Source organism: Schistocerca nitens, chromosome 1 (assembly GCF_023898315.1).
Source record: "Schistocerca nitens isolate TAMUIC-IGC-003100 chromosome 1, iqSchNite1.1, whole genome shotgun sequence".
NCBI classification, from domain to species: Eukaryota; Metazoa; Arthropoda; class Insecta; order Orthoptera; family Acrididae; genus Schistocerca; species Schistocerca nitens.
Window position 1 is genome coordinate 32,522,007 of NC_064614.1, and position 20,125 is coordinate 32,542,131.

At 39.0% G+C, this 20,125-nt stretch overlaps 1 protein-coding gene across 2 annotated transcripts in view; it reads left to right on the forward strand.

The window, feature by feature from the left end:
• The window catches only part of LOC126240733 (E3 ubiquitin-protein ligase RNF123-like), a 190,838-nt gene that overhangs the window by 137,958 nt on the left and 32,755 nt on the right, over positions 1-20,125 (forward strand). For both annotated transcript variants that reach the window (XM_049947947.1, XM_049947948.1), the window contains exons 14-15: positions 8,670-8,832; positions 13,184-13,374. In XM_049947947.1, coding sequence (XP_049803904.1) covers positions 8,670-8,832; positions 13,184-13,374 — 354 coding nt within the window. The remainder of the gene's footprint in view (positions 1-8,669; positions 8,833-13,183; positions 13,375-20,125) is intronic.

Genomic DNA, 20,125 nt, shown 5'->3' on the forward strand with positions numbered 1-20,125 from the left:
CAATCCCGGGAGCGGAAAGACTTACCTTAGGGGGAAAAAGGACGGGTATACACTCGCGCACACACACACATATCCATCCGCACATACACAGACACAAGCAGACATTTGTAAAGGCAAAGAGTGTTGGGCAGAGATGTCAGTCGAGGCGGAAGTAAAGAGGCAAAGATGTTGTTGAAAGACAGGTGAGGTATGAGCGGCGGCAACTTGAAATTAGCGGAGGTTGAGGCCTGGCGGATAACGAGAAGAGAGAATATATTGAATGGCAAGTTCCCATCTCCGGAGTTCTGACAGGTCGGTGTTAGTGGGAAGTATCCAGATAACCCGGACGATGTAACACTGTGCCAAGATGTGCTGGCCGTGCACCAAGGCATGTTTAGCCATAGGGTGATCCTCATTACCAACAAACACTGTCTGCCTGTGTCCATTCATGCGAATGGGCAGTTTGTTGCTGGTCATTCCCACATAGAAAGCTTCACAGTGTAGGCAGGTTAGTTGGTAAATCACGTGGGTGCTTTCACACGTGGCTCTGCCTTTGATCGTGTACACCTTCCAGGTTACAGGACTGGAATAGGTGGTGGTGGGAGGGTGCATGGGACAGGTTTTACACTGGGGGCGATTACAAGGGTAGGAGCCAGAGGGTAGGGAAGGTGGTTTGGGGATTTCATAGGGATGAACTAAGAGGTTACGAAGGTTAGGTGGACGGCGGAAAGACACTCTTGGTGGAGTGGGGAGGATTTCATGAAGGATGGATCTCATTTCAGGGCAGGATTTGAGGAAGTCGTATCCCTGCTGGAGAGCCACATCCAGAATCTGATCCAGTCCCTGAAAGTATCCTGTCACAAGTGGGGCACTTTTGTGGTTCTTCTGAGGGAGGTTCTGGGTTTGAGAGGATGAGGAAGTGACTCTGGTTATTTGTTTCTCTACCAGGTCGGGAGGGTAGTTGCGGGATGCGAAAGCTGTTGTCAGGTTGTTGGTGTAATGCTTCAGGGATTCCGGACTGGAGCAGATTCGTTTGCCACGTAGACCTAGGCTGTAGGGAAGGGACCGTTTGATGTGGAATGGGTGGCAGCTGTCGTAATGGAGGTACTGTTGCTTGTTGGTGGGTTTGATGTGGACGGACGTGTGAAGCTGGCCATTGGACAGGTGGAGGTCAACATCAAGGAAAGTGGCATTGGATTTGGAGTAGGACCAGGTGAATCTGATGGAACCAAAGGAGTTGAGGTTGGAGAGGAAATTCTGGAGTTCTTCTTCACTGTGAGTCCAGATCATGAAGATGTCATCAATAAATCTGTACCAAACTTTGGGGTGGCAGGCGTACTTCTACTTTTCTTCAGCAATTATTTGGACACTTTTCATATTAACCTCAATATATTCACCACAGATATGTACCATATCCTTCAACTAACATTAACTTCAATCAAAACATCTAACCCAAACACTACATATAAATTTTTTCATAGAATGACAGATTCAGAATTACAGATCAATTCATAATTAATTTGTTTCAGTATCAGTGCAGCCATTGTCATCCTTTCTTGGATTTTCTCTGGTTTGACCCACTTCCCAGAGTAGGCGAGCATTTCACCGAGCTTCTATATCACGACCTCACAAGTACATCCTCTCTCGAAGTTACTGCATTCATCGTCCCATCTTGTAGTCACACATTGTCTCTTGGCCTGGATCTCCACTTGGAAATAAAACATTAAAGCCATGCATTAGTCGTGCTGTTTTACTGAATAATTTGTTTAACTACTTTTTCATTCACAAGCATCATTTGTGAGTAAGAATTAGGAACTTATGTCTCCCTTCTGGAGTTATATGTAACACCACAAGTATCCTGTTGGTGATTTGTACCACAGACATGAGGTGTGCTTGTGTGGGCTCCCATGTAAGCTAACACCAGTCATTTTAAGAACAGGGATGCTGTGTAGCAAGTACTGTGTGCTTTGCATACATGCCCAACCAATTGCATGAATTGATGGCAATGGCTGAGCAGCCATTGATCAAGCACCTCGTGTCCACACAATGACATATCTTCAGATCAAAAGAGGGATTTTATATATTTCTGAGTAGATGTGTCCAATACAGTTGCTCACAAGAATATCTTCAATATTAATTTTTCATTATCAGTATTGCACGTGGGGAGGAATACATAAACATGCAAATTTCAGATGTGAGTTCTTGTGTTGTTTATTATAATTTTAATTCCATTCTCTGTGTTCTTGTCTGTCACAGGCCTTACTCTATGAAGGCTTATTTGTGATGCACATTCCATAATGTCATACATACATAATTTTTTTTGTTATTAATCCTTTCTTGCTAAGTACACTCTGGACCATTAAAATTGCAACACCACGAAGAAAGCAAGTAACAAATGTTAACTTGGCATGAAGTATCCTACATTCTTGGAGATGCAGAAGATTACCGTATTGACTCGAATCTAAGCCGCACTCTAATCTAAGCCGCACATGAAAAATGAGACTCGAAATCAAGGGAAAAAAATACCTGAATCTAAGCCGCACCTGAAATTTGAGACTCGAAATTCAAGGGGAGAGAAAAGTTTTAGGCCGCACCTCCAAATAGAAACAAAGTTGGCCCATTGTAATATGAGACACAATTTAGGTCAAATGAATGATGATACAGCTATAGTAGTTTGGTTTGAGTCGTAAGCTTAGGAGTTAAGCTTTACCAGGTAGCCATTGCTATGTGTCAGTTGCTCCATCCGTACCCTTCTTTTTCCACATGCTTCGTCTGGTTTGAATTGATTGCTTATTTTTCTTTGATCTGATAAGTGCCATTCTCTTTTTTATAGGTGTTTACGTCACTCTAAGCTGAAAACGCATTATTGTACTGTGTCATGCATTGTTTGTCGCATTCTAATAATGACCTGTCGCCGCTCGCGGCATGGCTTGCTTTTGTGCGTGCTACCGCCGCTTACAATAAAAAAAATAAAAAAAATAAATAAAATAAAAAAAAGAAAAGGGGGGGGGGGAATCGTCTCATTTGCGAAACAATGGCAAGACACTGCCATTTGTTGTTACTTACACTACTGCTTTCTTTGATGATGACCAACAAAAACCAAATAACAGACTGCATATGATAGAAGATGCTCTGAACGAGAGTTTAGCGAAAATTTTTCTCTGTTTGAAAATTTGCAGACGCCTCTTTAGTACAGTACATTCTGCACAGAAATTAGAGTCATCTTAGATTTAAAAATCTAGTCAATTGCCGTGTTTCATTTCTGACTGTATCACCATTAGGTATAAGAATAATACGAATATAAACATGACATGATATGTATATTCTTCTGCATTTGCTGTTGTCTCACTGTAGTTTCGTAGTTTATCAGGCAGACAGGATTTAAATGAGATAGCAGCAAACACGAAAGAATACATGGCCAAATGTTTGTATTCGTATTATTCTTATGGTGAAGAGAATACTGCATGTGATTCACAATTCATAAAAGTTCCTATTAGCAATCATCTCTTCGCACAGATAGGAAAAAATTCAGAACGTAGAGTTGGCCATATTGACAAACATCCCAAACAGCCTTGCCAGTCGGATTTTTGTAGTACATTGAAATGCTGCTACATTCAAAGATGAACAATACGGAATTTGTATTTACTTCGTTGGATAATGTAGGAAAATTCAGTGGTCGAAACTCGGGGCGGAGAAAAAGCTCGTCTTCCACCTTTCTGACGCAGAGGTTTTGGCGCCAGTATTTATCTTTGTGCTTGCAAAGCATGCCTGTGTAGCGCTACATATATTCGACGGCAGAAGTTAGTTGTGGCGGCACCTACCAACATTTTTCAGAACTTCCGCTTACTTTGCACTCGATTCTAAGCCGCAGGTGGTTTTTTGGATTACAAAAACCGGAAAAAAAGTGCGGCTTAGATTAGAGTAAATACAGTAGCACTTCAGTGTGGCCACACTTATATTTCAAAATCTAAGATGACTCTGAATGCAAAACAACCCGTCATTGTTCTGCAAGGGATTGCAGAAAAACATGCACATACATAGTAGGTTTGTTGTGAAAACTTACAAATGGTTACCTTATTACCGGTAACTGAGGGAGACAATAAAAGTATCGGTACACAGAAAATAAAATCAGATAAAGACCTCCCTTAGATACAGATGCCACCAATTCGTCCTCACTGGAATGGTCCACAGATTCTGCTATGTCACTGCCATTGTCGTGTTTATCTTGGATTTCTTCTATTAGTAGATTGTCTTCACTCCCATCTAAGGCATTTGTTACATGGCACTTCTTAAATGTATTCACAACTGATGCAGTGGATATGCATGTTCAAGCAGTCTGGATCCATTCCACTTTTAGAGATACTGAAGGCTTCATCAAATTCCCAATATGGGTCAGTGCTTGACTGCATTGAAGTAACCAATTGCTGTACAGCAGCTTCAGGTCACACCACATCTAACACTTGTTGGGAAATTATGTCTCCTGGAATGATGAAAAGATCTGTGTTTGATTTCAGGATTTTTGCCCTCACTGGTGGTGTCAGATGCTTATGAAAATGATCAAGGATGAACATTACACAGTTCTATAGAAGAGCACCTGGCCTCTTGCTCCAGGCTGTGCAGAGCCAACCTACAATCAACTTATTGGTTGTACATCATTTTTTGTTGCAGTGAAATACAGTGCTGGGTGCCATCTTTTACATTGATGTAGTCTTACAATTGAGGGTGACATAGGTCGCATCTTTGTTCCATTGGCAAGCACACACAACATCATAGTGATTTGCAATTTCTCATTGCCGATAGTGCAAACCCATGAATTTTTGGCACCTTCCTCCTGTGCTGTTTTACTGGATGGCATGTCGAAGTAGAGAGGCATCTTGTCAAAGTTTGCAATTTGGTCTAAGAGATAAGCACCTTCCTTTGTCTGTCTTATAATGTGTCACTGATACTCAACCAACTTCTCCATATACAATACTGGAAGATGCTGAGCAAGTAATGTTCGATGTTGCAGCACAAGTCCATCCTTGAACACCATCCAAAGCTGGCCTTAAATTGGACTCAGAGTTCCTGTGCCAATTCGCGCCTGTGCCAATTCGCGTGCTTTATTTTGTATGACCTCACAGGAAACTGCTGTTCCTTCTTTATGTTTCTTGAGCACAGTTGCCCCTACTTTCATTTGGACAATTTTGAAACATCCTCTCTGTGGGCCACTGAAAGCTTTCCTATTGGACTTCGCATTTTTTCAGAAGTCCTTTGCCCTCTTGCCATCCCCAAGCATTGGCTTCTGTGGCTCCATACGTCCTCAATGCTGCACAATTGTTTGTTGCTTCTGCACACCTAGCAAGCATGATTTTGAAATTGGTGTTGTAACAATGCTTGCATCTTATTGAAAAATTCTATTTTGGATCATATTGTTCCACACCATGATACATTACACACTTTGCTACACAATTTAGAATTGGGAACTGCAAGGTGAAACAACAAATGATGAAAAAATTGCCGCAACAAACACTTTCTGCTATTGTACAACAAGGTTCAAGTGCCAGGGATGAAGAGAGTAGAGGTACAGCTTAATGGAAGCTCAGTCTTCTATATAGTAAAGAAAGAAAAACTCCATATCATATGCCACGAATGCCAGACGATCCCCTGCTTCTGGGCACAAAATTTCAGGAGAAAACCTTATCTTGGATTCGGAGGCATACAGTAAATAGGAGTAAAACCATTTACAGTCTGCGCATAATGAGAGACCACATAGTAGTTTTCTGATTTAAAAGTTGTGTTTGAATATTGTTCGTGTGTGAGAACATTGTGTTATGCCTTGTGTAAAGAACATGTACCAATATGTGTTGGAATTAGACATTGACAGGATCATGGCCTTTCTGAAAATGATCCTGACTACTTCTTTACCTTTCTGCATGCTTAACTATCATGACTGTTATTGGTTTGCTTAAGACAGTTTTACAAAGTTTGTGGAGCTTCTAAATCATTGATACTTTCTACAATAATTCCAGTTGTACCAAAGAGATATGAACAAAATCAGTATTCTCCCCATGCTGAATATACCGTAATGCTGTGATAACAAGAATTCAATATAGTGTCACGAATAATAAAAATCTTGGTATGTGACATGGCCTCCCCAACACCATACTGACTAAAATCAATTCAAAATACAATGTGTCTTTGGCATTTATTTTTTAAGGGAAAGCCTTCACTTTCACTTTAGTACACTTTAAATAAACTGCTTGTCAAATGATTATTTTGCGATGTCAAAGAAAGATAATGGTGCATTTGGAGTCAGTGATCTAATCACTTCACTGATATAACTGCTCGTCCAATCTGAGGTCGTCGTTGCCACAAAGGAAGTACTCTGTTGCTGTTCTCTGCTGTTCTTCAAGATCACTGATCTGCAGCAAGATGGTGATGGCTATTTCGCTAATTAAAAATGATTAATTGTTAAAATTGAAGTAAAACTTTGTGCTGCTCCAGTGTGTCATTTATTTGCAAAATACACTGTGAATATAACTTTTAGATGTTTCTAAGTAGGATGCAGGAAGGGATTTCAGGTATATGTTACGTTAGTAAATTTTGCAGACACAGATTTTGCACTTACAACAATGACATCTGCATAACTTGACTGAAACTAGCAGATCACCTATTTATTAATTCATTCAAAGCTAAATAAATGGAAGCTTAGGTCCTCACACTGTTTAGTCTAACTTTTGAAAACAGTTCACAGTTAGATGTTCAGAACAATTTGTCAATTTCCGCTTGTAGGTCTGTATCGCACAAACAGTTCGATTTAATATATCAACAAAATTAATCAGTTTTGGAAAATATAATGTAACTGGATAGATAAAAAGTCTACTCGCCTAGCAGTGACAGGAGAAAACACATAAAGGTATTGAAATTTGCTAGCTTTCACAGCCAGTGGCGCCTTCTTCTGGCAGAAGGTTTGAAGGCGAGGGGAGAGAAGTGATGGAAAAGGACTGATGAGGTTTAGGAAATGGGGAGAGTTTGGAAAAGTTGCCCAGAAAGACTTCACCAGACAGGATGAGAAGGAAAGATGATCATTGGCAACTGGACCGAGGTTTTCAAATTCTGGTGTTTTCTCCTGCCACCGCTTTATGAGTAGATTTTTTTATCTATCCAATTACATTAAACAGTTCAGTTTGCTGCTCAAATAAATCACAATGTAATAGAGCCTTCACAGTGTGCTTGCTTCGTGTTATTGATTGTTCGGCAAGTTTCTTCTTCTTCTTCTTCCTGCATTTATGCAATAATCTGGAAGTATCGTCTCTCTTGTATGGGTCTGGGTTCTTCTCCAGGGCATTCACCATATACGCTTCCTCTTCTGCATCAGTTTTTGAAATAAATCTTCTTCTCACAGTCTCAGTAATTGTCACAACAATGCTGCTGAAATCATCTTCCAGAATGTTCCAAGTTCTACTCACCTCTCCCTGAAAATTTAAATCATTATCTGTCTCAAGACACTGTAGCTGATACCTTCCAAACTTCTCCATTTTTCACCTCAAAAGAAACTGTTCTTTCCACAAACTAATTAAATTTTTGCAAATTTACTCTCTTCCTTATGACCAACCATCTTAATACTTCTTAGACTTGCCATTAAACTTGATCGCTCATCAGCTGTTACTTCCTTCCTCGTAATTTTTTTTGTTACACAGATGAAATATTCCCTACCGGCCCAAAGATCCCAAAAATACGCAGAGTAACTATATATGATTACATAGAGAATAACAACATTACTAATTTGCATAACAATTTCTCATTTCATGTTTACACACACAAAACTATAACATAAATAAATGAAATTTAAAAGATTAGAAAGAAAATAATATACAGTACACAATTATACAATGCATTTTTATAAAATATTACATTGGTGGGGAGGCTGTTGCATAGACATTGAAAGGGCTAAAATTTGCCCATCGCATTATCATAATTGCTGTTTATCATTGCATGCTACTGCTGCTTGCATTAAACTGAATCTCATGGCTGCCTTGCAAATATGGATTCAGTGGGTTCAAGAGGACCATACTAAATGCCATGCAGGTGCTCCATGGTCCTCTGCAGTAGGACTAGGGAGGACAGCATATGTTCACTCAGGCATATGCATGTATCCTGAGTGAGGAATAGGCCTGTTTTCAGTATCCAGATGGGCTACACAATGATGCCTGGGGCACAACAGACTGTCAGTAAGATGACCATTGTTGCACCATGAAAAGTGTGTTGTGTACATCTTGTTGTACTACTTTTCAATGAGAACTGAAGAAATTCAAAACTGCTTTCTCTTTGTCAGTCAAGGAAAATTCCACGCTGATTCCTGTGAAAGACCGCACCCAGTTACCTTCCTCATTCTTTCCCAATCCCAGCATATGCTCTCTGTCTATTGATCTCATTGTTGGTGGGATGTTAAACCCAGCTCTTCTTTCTTTTCTCTTAAGTTCAAGATTGCATTCTCAGTCTGGGTGTAGATGTGTATTAACATGTAGGCTGATAATTTTGAATGCTAATTTTTCATTGTATTCTTTCCAGTTCTCTCCAAAACAACTACTTCTCATACTTCTAATATTTAAGTACTGTGTTAGTATTGATAAGATTTCTACAAATATATGCTTCTTTGAAAAATGACTTTAAGTGTACCCGATAGAGAATGCAGAACTTTTCTTTTCTAGGTAGTGAGGAGTTGCTGAAAGATGTTGCAGAATTTCTTTGCAATCATTTTGCTGACCCACGAATAGTAAATGCTGGTTCAAAAGACACATTAATACAAGCTGTGGCAAGCTTCGTTTCCCATTCACACACATTGCAGTGTCTGGAGTTAGTACCAGAAAGCAGGTATGTTTGTCGCATTGATGTCAGAAAGTGATGATGCATTTTGGTAAATGAGAAGTTTTGTGCTTGCTGTTGAAGGCTGGTTTGTGCTTCAGTGCAAACTTGATAGGATGTTGCTCAGTGTATTTAAAGAGTTGAAAATTAATGCCGACACAGCAAGGAGTTTTCATCAATGTTTTAGCATTTCTTTGAGTGTATAAAGGGAGGAGCTGAAGAAATGTGAAGAGCTTAAGGAAGCTTATTCCTTGAACCAGCATAGTTCAATCAAAATACTGGGTATTTTCTAATTCCAATGCTCTCATGGTAGTGGTAGGTACATATTGCTGGCAGCAAGCTTTGTTATTATTCAAATGAAGTAATAGTGTAGCCCATTAATTTTGACAGTTTTGAAAACTACTGTTTATTAACACTTCATTATAAATAGGCCTCCATTCTTACAATGTGTATGTCTATATCTATACTCTGCAAACCACCATGAAGTGCATAGCAGGGGTAGGGCACAACATTCTAGTTGTACGTGTTACCTTTGTTAGTTACTAGTGTAGTTACATAAATAGCAAGCCAGCAGCAGTATATTAACAATTACTACTTAGCATAACTTAGAAAGCAGTAATCTTTGTCAGTGAAGTGTGTTTCCAACTTCGTTATGTTCTTTTATAATCTGTGCAAGTACTAATAACTAACACAGCATAAAGAACTACATTCTAAGTGCTGTTTCTGCCTGTTAATACAGCTTTGCTTGATCTACATCACTAAAGGTCCTCCTTCAAAGTAGAACATATAGAACAGAATGAATGAAAAATGGAGGAATTAATGAACGTTGGTGCAGTTAGATACTGTGTTTTGCATTAATATGTTGTTTTCAGGAACAGATTACTGCTGTGCTATGTGTTCGTCTTTCATCAAAATTCTAAATATTTTGCACTATTCATATGATTTTTTTTATTCTTCTTCTGATAAGCTTGTCACATAAGCTATTTCGTACACCTTTAATTGTGGGTTTCCTAATGATATGTTGTGCATTAGCTTTGCTTTCTACTTTGATTTTAGTTTTATTCCGTCCTTCATTCCAAACTTATTGAAAATGAAAGAAGAGACAAACTTAGGATGATTTTCTGTTGGCGATCAGTTATTAAAGATTTTTATGAGATCATGGTACTTTGTGTTATCTATTTGAATGGAATACAAACAATGTGAGAAGTTATGGAAACATAACTATTCAACCTTTCTAGGTTTCACATGACGTGTTATTGCGTGACATGGACTAATGTAGAAAAAAATTAGAGTTTTGTTGATTTCAGGGCGTCAATCACTGTACTACAATGATAATTTTTCTTTTTTTTCTTTTTGTTTTTGCATAATAAGTAAACAAAAAGTAGCTCCTCATTTGCAATGTAATTGCAAACTACAGTCTTTTCCACAGTTGTCCACATTTCTGAAAATTTCTTGTGCACAAATTAGATTTCTTTACAACAAAAAATCACAAGCACTGTGAACATTTGAGTTGGAGTGTAACAGTAGTGGTTGCATCTGAAGGTGGCAAATATGTCCTAACACAAATCTGGTGCAGAATTAGCCATCTAATGAAATTATTTCATTTATAACTTGATTTCAGTGCAGCTTTGAGTAGTGCTATGCAGATATCCTAAGACCTGTATCCTAAAGATCAGACTGTCCAGAATATTCTGGATCATAATCTCAAAAATAGGGGAAACTTGCAGCATTGCTTTAAAACATTTTCTATATTTTAGCCACTATCATCCTATAATTTTTTTATTTACACTAAAAACTCCATTGCTGGCTTTGCTAACACCATTCCAACAAAAAAATCTAGTAATAGAAAGTCCAGTGTGGGATAACAACAGCACTATGAAAAAGACAGATTGCTGCTCACCACATAGAGGAGGCATTGAGTTGCAGATTGGCGCAATGAAAAGATTACTAAACATTTAATCTCTCAGACAAAAAGAGTTAATCTTTGAAAATGGGCCTCTCTCTCTCTCTCTCTCTCTCTCTCTATCTATCTATCTATCTATCACTCCTACACACACACACACACACACACACACACACAAAAACGTGGCCACTGTGGCGACAGCAGCCAGAAACAATAGCTTTGTGTGTGTGAGTAGTGGTTCTGTGAATATGTGTGTATACTTTCTATTTCCAAAGGACTTTTTCTGCCAAAAGCTTAAATGTTTAGCTGTAATTTCATTGTGCCTGTCTATGACTCAACACCACCTCTATGTGGTGGGTAGAAGTCTATCCTTTTCGTAATACTGGTGTTAAAAAGCCAACAGTGTGTTTATGTTGATTTGAGAGTGCTTTAATCAATAACTAAAATCTGTTCAAAAAATATTTCTGATTCACCATACCATCCTTCAGTGCTATATGTAGGAGATATTTCAAGAACAAAAGATGTAAAACTTGCAATTTTATCACTTTCTTGTGATCAGGTTGTTGCTAATTTTTAGATCAAACATTTTGAAGGATATTATTCCATACATCCTTTTCCAGGTTGCTTTTTGTCAGTGTTCTCCATATCACATTTTATGTGGTTCACACTGGTTTCTTTACTTTGTCGTTAAAATCTGTATTACAGGCTTCTTGAATTTGAAGACACGTTTGTTTTACTTTTTCGTATCTAGCCCAATAAATTTCTTGTTTATAAATTCTACAGCTCCTGTATGATTACTTTGGTACCAAAAGTGGCTTGTTTTCTGTTTAGGCAGCTGAAGAATGACATGATGCAGTCTGCATTATTATTTTTTCCTTTCTTGTGCTGTTGCTAATTATAACCTAATCTCTGGTGTACATAACATTGAGTATACTTTTTAAAATTAATTTCCTGTCATAATTTATGCATGGGCATTTCTTTCTTTGCTAAAATTACAGATTGATTTTTTTTTTACTGCTTATTTTTGTCAAATGTAAACAGAATCACTTACCATTTCCATTTCAAAATACCATAGTATGTTGTTTATAATAGAGGGAAACATTCCACGTGGGAAAAATATATCTAAAAACAAAGATGATGTAACTTACCAAGCGAAAGCGTTGGCATGTTGATAGACACGCAAACAAACACAAAATTCAAGTTTTGGCAACCAACGGTTGCTTCGTCAGGAAAGAGGGAAGGAGAGGGAAAGGCGAAAGGATGTGGGTTTTAAGGGAGAGGGTAAGGAGTCATTCCAATCCCGGGAGCGGAAAGACTTACCTTAGGGGGAAAAAAGGACAGGTATACACTCGCGTACACACACATACATATCCACTTGCACACATACAGACACAAGCAGACATTTGTAAAGGCAAAGAGTTTGGGCAGAGATGTCAGTCGAGGCGGACGTACAGAGGCCTCTGTACTTCCGCCTCGACTGACATCTCTGCCCAAACTCTTTGCGTTTACAAATGTCTGCTTGTGTATGTATATCTGCGGATGGATATGTGTGTCTTTGTTTTTAGATATATAGTATGTTGTTTGAATCATTACAGATTGTTTGATAGTTTTTAAAAGTGGCATTCCTTCATATCTCTCCCCCCCCCCCCCCCATTTTTTTTTTTTCTTTGTCATCATCTGCTGTCATGCAACACAAATAGCAGAACCCATCTATTACTACTTTTAGCATCTCATTTCATAATGTAATTTCTTCAGCAACATACAAGTTGAATATACTCCCATTACCATCATTTTATTATTCTTGATCTTCATCCTGCATTCTTTTTTAAGACTGTATCCATTTTGTTCAGATGCTCTTGAAAGTCCTTAACTGTCTCTGACTGAATTACAATGTCATCAGCAAACTGAAAAGTTTTTAATTTCATTTATTTCTTCTCCCTGAACTTTAATTCCTTTTCCAAATTTCTCCTTGGTTTTCTGTCCTGCGAATCCTAGAACTGTCATAGAAGTTGTAGATTAATTTTCACTTTCTGTGCTTTATCCCTGACAGCTTCAGTATTTCAAAACATAAGCTTGCTTTTTTTTCTTCCCCTAAATCTACAAAGGCTATAAATTCATGTTTGTCTACTTTCACCTAATGGGGTCAATATTACTTAGCATGTTTTACACTTATCTGGAATACAGCATAGTCTTCTTCCAGCTCATCTTCTACCAGTCATTCAAACTTTCTGCAAATGAGTTGTGTTAGTATTTTGGAACCATGATTTAGTAACATTCACACTTGTCAACTCCTGTCTTCTTTGATGTTAGGACTACTCCCTTCTTCATGGGGTCTAAGGGTATTTTAACTGTTTCATATATCCTGCATGCTAGATGTCTTCAACTGTAATGTGGCTATAAAACTATAACTTTTTCAGACTTTTTTTATACTACCATTGTGTTTGCAATATTTTGCAGCCAAGTCAAAATGGTGAAATCACTGCTGAGACCGTATGAAAATCGTGCTTGGGCTCAGAGTAATTGGGTATTACTGAGACTGTGGCATGGCTGTGGTTTTGCATTTAGGTACCAGAAGTCCCCACATCTGATACGGAAGATTGGTCCCAAAATGTTGCCATCAGACACTGGTCTCATTAGTCAAACAATGAGTAAGTACAGCAAGTAATTAATTTCAAAAATTTAACTTTAATGAAGAATATAAATGAAAAGATTGTCTTATATAGATTATCTTATTACTAATGCAACAAAATTATGCATGTAACTAATTTGTTGGAAGAGATTAGTGGAAAAGATTTTGTTTTACAGGCCTGTGACTGAGGTGATGAAGAATGAAAATATATCAGCACATATCACTCACTGTATGTGCTTCTTAATTAATTTGAAATTATTCCTCCTTTACACCATTTACATTGGAGTCGGCTGAGAATATGTTATGGGCACAAGATAATGCAGTTATCACCATGAGTTCTAGTTTCTCCTATCTCCATGGTCCTTATGTATGTTGACGGCAGTGTACTTATTCAGCAGCTGCTCTCAAGTACCTGTTCTCTAAATTTTCTCAATAGTGCCTCATGAAAAGGACATCTCCTTTTCTCTAGGCATTCTCATTTGAATTCATGAAGTGTCTCCTTAATACTTGTGTGCTGGTTGAACCTACTGGTAACAAACCTCATGACACACCTCTGAATCGCTTTGATGTCTTTCTTTAATCTGACCTTGTAGAGATTCCAAATACTCGAGTGGTAATAAAGAATGGGTTGTCTTAGTGTTTCGTAAGTAATCTCCTTTATAGATGAGCTACACGTTCACAAAATTCTCCCAATGAAACAAAGTTGACCATTCGCCTTGTCTGCTACAAACCTGGCATGCTCATTCCATTTCATATTCATATTGCTTTGCATTACTCTTAGATATTTAATTGATGTGACTGTATCAAGCAGGGAGACTGGGCATTTGTGTTATCCTCATCATTTCATCAACACCATCATCATTCGTGACAGTGGCTAGATTGGACTGTGGAAAAAAAAATGGACTGGGTACAAGTTGGTACTTTGTATGGGCACTGATGACTGCGCAGTTGAGTGCCCCACAAACCAATAATAATAATAATAATAATAATAATAATAATAATAATAATAATCATCATGTGTGAAGCAGCACACTACTAACGCTGTATTTGACTTTACAGGATAATTTTTCCCACTCATCTGCATTAACTTACATTTTTCTCCATTCAGAGGAAGCTGTCATTGTCACACCAACTGGAAATTCTTCTTAAATCATCCTGTATTCTCCTACAGTGACATCTTCCGATAAATCAAATCTTCATGAGCAAACAGCTGTGAAATGCTTCTCACCTTCCAGTCAGATCATGTATGTTAACAGCGAACAAGAGTCGTCCTGTCACACTTCTTAGGCACTTCCAATACCCTTGTCTCTGATGAACACTCACTGTCCTGAACAGTGTGCAGGATTCTATTACTTAAGAAGTCTTCAAGCCACTCACACATCTGCAAAATGTTGGCAGTGATGAACAAGAAGTTGCAGTAAGTGAAATCAAGTATCTGGCCATGCATTACTCCTGATGGTTGTTCAGGTGGGATAAAGTGATTGTTACATGTCTCCAAATCGAGCACTGTCCTTACACATTAGCTTCTTACTCTGGCAAGAGAATCCCCCCATTCTGTAATCCTGTGGTGTGCAAATTACTGTGCATTATATTTTAACTGAGTGCATGCTCTGTCATGATGAGAGGGTGGAAGTGAGTTTGGTGGGGATCTGTTCTGCCTTTAAGCTGATGAAGAGGAGAGTCTAGTCTAAGTTTTGAGGTTTTTTAATGTGTCCAGACTCTGGCCTCAAGTCATAGGCTGGAGGTTTTTGTGTGTTGCAGAGTGGCTGGCTCATCGTTTTTCTTCCTACGATCAGTCAGCCATGGCCATCCGCTGTGTTGTTTTAACTTCTACAACTTTCTCCTGTTAGTCGTAAGTTTTAAATTTGATGTGATACCCATTTTGTGCTCCAGTGTGAGTGCACACGTGGTTTACCGCAATTTTGTTACTTTCAATTTCCATTGCTAATTCCTACTCCTGTTTACTGTATTTTTCTGCCACTTGTCTCTTACTATTTTCATCTGGGTGCTAAACGCCTTGCAGTCTTGTGCCCAGACCACCCTGTCCATCCATCCATCCATACCTACAGCCATAAATACATATCTGGGAGCTTATTCCATGTGCTTGGGTCTTCGGTAACAGTTTGCTGTGGGGCTCCCTGTCAAACACTTTTTAAAAATCTAGGAATGTGAAATCTGCCTGTTGCTCTTCATCCATGGTTTGCAGGATATCATGTGAGGAAAGAGTAAGCTGAGTTTGGCACAATCAGTGCTTTCTAAATCAGTGTGCTTGTAACCTCCCCCTCACTTATCGACTTTAATGACAGTGAAAATTTAAACCGTGTGTACCTAATGGAAATTTGGGAAAAGCAATCGTCACCGAAGTTAATTTGTCGGTAAAGAGGGAGGAAAGGGTTGCATCTAAATGAAAGGAAAAATGCAAATGAAACTGGTGGAAATTAATTTTGAAAAGGGGTAAAGTTAATAAAGAAAGTAAATGTGCGGCCGTTACGTCAACAATTAACCAGCGGTAATTAGATATTTGAGATTTGGGGGAAATTACGGTCGCCAGTCCTAAGGACAATTACTATAGTAACTGAAAAAGAAAGGTTATTACACATATAATTAGCACTAGAAGCGTGGCAACTGAAGGTTGACATGTGTAGTGTGAAAACTGAAAGTTTGTCAGAAGTAATAAATTTCGCTACACTCTGACTTAATTTAGCAAAAGAATTAGTAAAACCAGAAAATTGAAAGTTAATTTAGTGACTGAAGTTAATAGTGAACTTTGTTTCTGAAGCATATTGAAATTCAGTAAAATGCAGTTAGTCTTGGGCTACCTCAACAATCATTTCAAAAGCTACTTGAATCCACGCAATTTAGAAATAAGAGATTTAACTTCTTCCCCCATGAACCATGGACCTTGCCGTTGGTGGGGAGGCTTGCGTGCCTCAACGATACAGATGGCCGTACCGTAGGTGCAACCACAACGGAGGGGTATCTGTTGAGAGGCCAGACAAACATGTGGTTCCTGAAGAGGGGCAGCAGCCTTTTCAGTAGTTGCAGGGGCAACAGTCTGGATGATTGACTGATCTGGCCTTGTAACATTAACCAAAATGGCCTTGCTGTGCTGGTACTGCGAACGGCTGAAAGCAAGGGGAAACTACAGCCGTAATTTTTCCCGAGGACATGCAGCTTTACTGTATGATTAAATGATGATGGCGTCCTCTTGGGTAAAATATTCCGGAGGTAAAATAGTCCCCCATTCGGATCTCCGGGCGGGGACTACTCAAGAGGACGTCGTTATCAGGAGAAAGAAAACTGGCATTCTACAGATCGGAGCGTGGAATGTCAGATCCCTTAATCGGGCAGGTAGGTTAGAAAATTTAAAAAGGGAAATGGATAGGTTAAAGTTAGATATAGTGGGAATTAGTGAAATTCGGTGGCAGGAGGAACAAGACTTTTGGTCAGGTGATTACAGGGTTATAAATACAAAATCAAATAGGGGTAATGCAGAAGTAGGTTTAATAATGAATAAAAAAGTAGTAGTGCGGGTTAGCTACTACAAACAGCATAGTGAACACATTATTGTGGCCAAGATAGACACAAAGCCCATGCCTGCTACAGTAGTACAGGTTTATATGCCAACTAGCTCTGCAGATGATGAAGAAATTGATGAAATGTATGACGAGATAAAAGAAATTATTCAGGTAGTGAAGGGAGACGAAAATTTAATAGTCATGGGTGACTGGAATTCGTCAGTAGGAAAAGGGAGAGAAGGAAACATAGTAGGTGAATATGGATTGGGGGGAAGAAATGAAAGAGGAAGCCGCCTTGTAGAATTTTGCACAGAGCATAACTTAATCATAGCTAACACTTGGTTCAAGAATCATAAAAGAAGGTTGTATACCTGGAAGAATCCTGGAGGTACTAAAAGGTATCAGATAGATTATATAATGGTAAGACAGAGATTTAGGAACCAGGTTTTAAATTGTAAGACATTTCCAGGGGCAGATGTGGATTCTGACCACAATCTATTGGTTATGAACTGCAGATTGAAACTGAAGAAACTGCAAAAAGGTGGGAATTTAAGGAGATGGGACCTGGATAAACTGAAAGAACCAGAGGTTGTAGAGAGTTTCAGGAGAGCATAAGGGAACAATTGACAGGAATGGGGGAAAGAAATACAGTAGAAGAAGAATGGGTAGCTCTGAGGGATGAAGTAGTGAAGGCAGCAGAGGATCAAGTAGGTAAAAAGACAAGGGTTAATAGAAATCCTTGGGTAACAGAAGAAATATTGAATTTAATTGATGAAAGGAGAAAATATAAAAATGCAGTAAATGAAGCAGGCAAAAAGGAATACATACGTCTCAAAAATGAGATCGACAGGAAGTGCAAAATGGCTAAGCAGGGATGGCTAGAGGACAAATGTAAGGATGTAGAGGCTTGTCTCACTAGGGGTAAGATAGATACTGCCTACAGGAAAATTAAAGAGACCTTTGGAGAGAAGAGAACCACTTGTACGAATATCAAGAGCTCAGATGGCAACCCAGTTCTAAGCAAAGAAGGGAAGGCAGAAAGGTGGAAGGAGTATATAGAGGGTTTATACAAGGGCGATGCACTTGAGGACAATATTATGGAAATGGATGAGGATGTAGATGAAGATGAAATGGGAGATAAGATACTGCGTGAAGAGTTTGACAGAGCACTGAAAGACCTGAGTCGAAACAAGGCCCTGGGAGTAGACAACATTCCATTAGAACTACTGATGGCCTTGGGAGAGCCAGTCATGACAAAACTCTACCATCTGGTGAGCAAGATGTATGAGACAGGCGAAATACCCACAGACTTCAAGAACAATATAATAATTCCAATCCCAAAGAAAGCAGGTGTTGACAGATGTGAAAATTACCGAACTATCAGTTTAATAAGTCACAGCTGCAAAATACTAACGCGAATTCTTTACAGACGAATGGAAAAACTGGTAGAAGCGGACCTCGGGGAAGATCAGTTTGGATTCTGTAGAAATGTTGGAACACGTGAGGCAATACTAACCTTACGACTTATCTTAGAAGAAAGATTAAGAAAAGGCAAACCTATGTTTCTAGCATTTGTAAACTTAGAGAAAGCTTTTGACAACGTTAACTGGAATACCCTCTTTCAAATTCTGAAGGTATAAAATGTAGACTGCCAATGGCAAGGAAATCGTTTCTGAAGAAGAGAAATTTGTTAACATCGAGTATAGATTTAAGTGTCAGGAAGTCATTTCTGAAAGTATTTGTATGGAGTGTAGCCATGTATGGAAGTGAAACATGGACGATAAATAGTTTGGACAAGAAGAGAATACAAGCTTTCGAAATGTGGTGCTACAGAAGAATGCTGAAGGTAAGGTGGGTAGATCACGTAATTAATGAGGAGGTATTGAATAGGATTGGGGAGAAGAGAAGTTTGTGGCACAACTTGACTAGAAGAAGGGATCGGTTGGTAGGACATGTTTTGAGGCATCAAGGGATCACAAATTTAGCATTGGAGGGCAGCGTGGAGGGTAAAAATCGTAGAGGGAGACCAAGAGATCAATACACAAAGCAGATTCAGAAGGATGTAGGTTGCAGTAAGTACTGGGAGATGAAGAGGCTTGCACAGGATAGAGTGGCATGGAGAGCTGCATCAAACCAGTCTCAGGACTGAAGACCGCAACAACAACAACTTCGAACTTGAATTAAATGATTCTGAACAATTAACAATAGTAAAATTTAGTACGTACCAATCTGAGCTGCAGTCACAGGTAAGCTAAAATATGCTAACAAAACTCGCACTCTTAATTTGTGCTCGTGTAATCTAAATATTGTAGCCAGCTATGAATAATTTAACTGAACTTTGAAATTAAGGCAGTGAAATTGAATTATATTATTTTAATGCTGGTGTTTGAATTTCAACGACACTCTGGTTCATTTCGGAAAAGGAAGGGACCCTGCTTGGCAATGCAATTGGGACAATGAGCAACAAAGGTTCATGCTAAGTTGCTGTAATTTTGTGATTTGAACAGTTTGAAAAGCTGAGGTCTGCCATACAGTTCTGAAACTTTATGTGCTTTTAGTCTTCCTTGTTGGTTGATTGAAGGTTCGAAGTCGCCGATCGAGGAGGTGGCGACAGTCACTCATTGTTGGCCGTCGCTGTTGCAGAAGCTGGATTCTGGCGTGCCTTCTTCTCGACACGGTCACCAGGCGAAACGGGCTCGTGATGTGTGCCAGCTAATGCTTCCTGTCCGCGACACCGTGCTAGAAACTACCATAGCCAGTTGATCGCAATTACATGCTGCCAAACCCCGAAAGCCCGGCAACTTGCGGGAGCGTCACACAACACACCTGCTCAATCGCACTACTTCAACCAGACTCCCCCTTGCTGCCCGCGCTCCACGCGGCAGAGTTAACACTACCAAAGATCCTACACACTTTCGTTCTTCACACGACCTATCGATGTATTCGTTCGATAGCATAGTTTCCCTAGGCCAGACCCAGCGTATAAATACAAATAATATTTACAAAATAAACCAATTATAAATCGACATAAATGCATATATATATATATATATATATATACAAATTGTAACACAATTACAATATATAAAGACACAGAAATGTCATATCTTGAGGTAACAAAACAAGGGAAAAAATTATAGTACAATAGATGGAAATATGAGGATATGCATTTCCGGCGTTACACGTGCTCCACATTGTCTGAGGATGTTCCTGTAACCTAATCAGACTCAGAAAATGTCCCCCCCCCCCCCC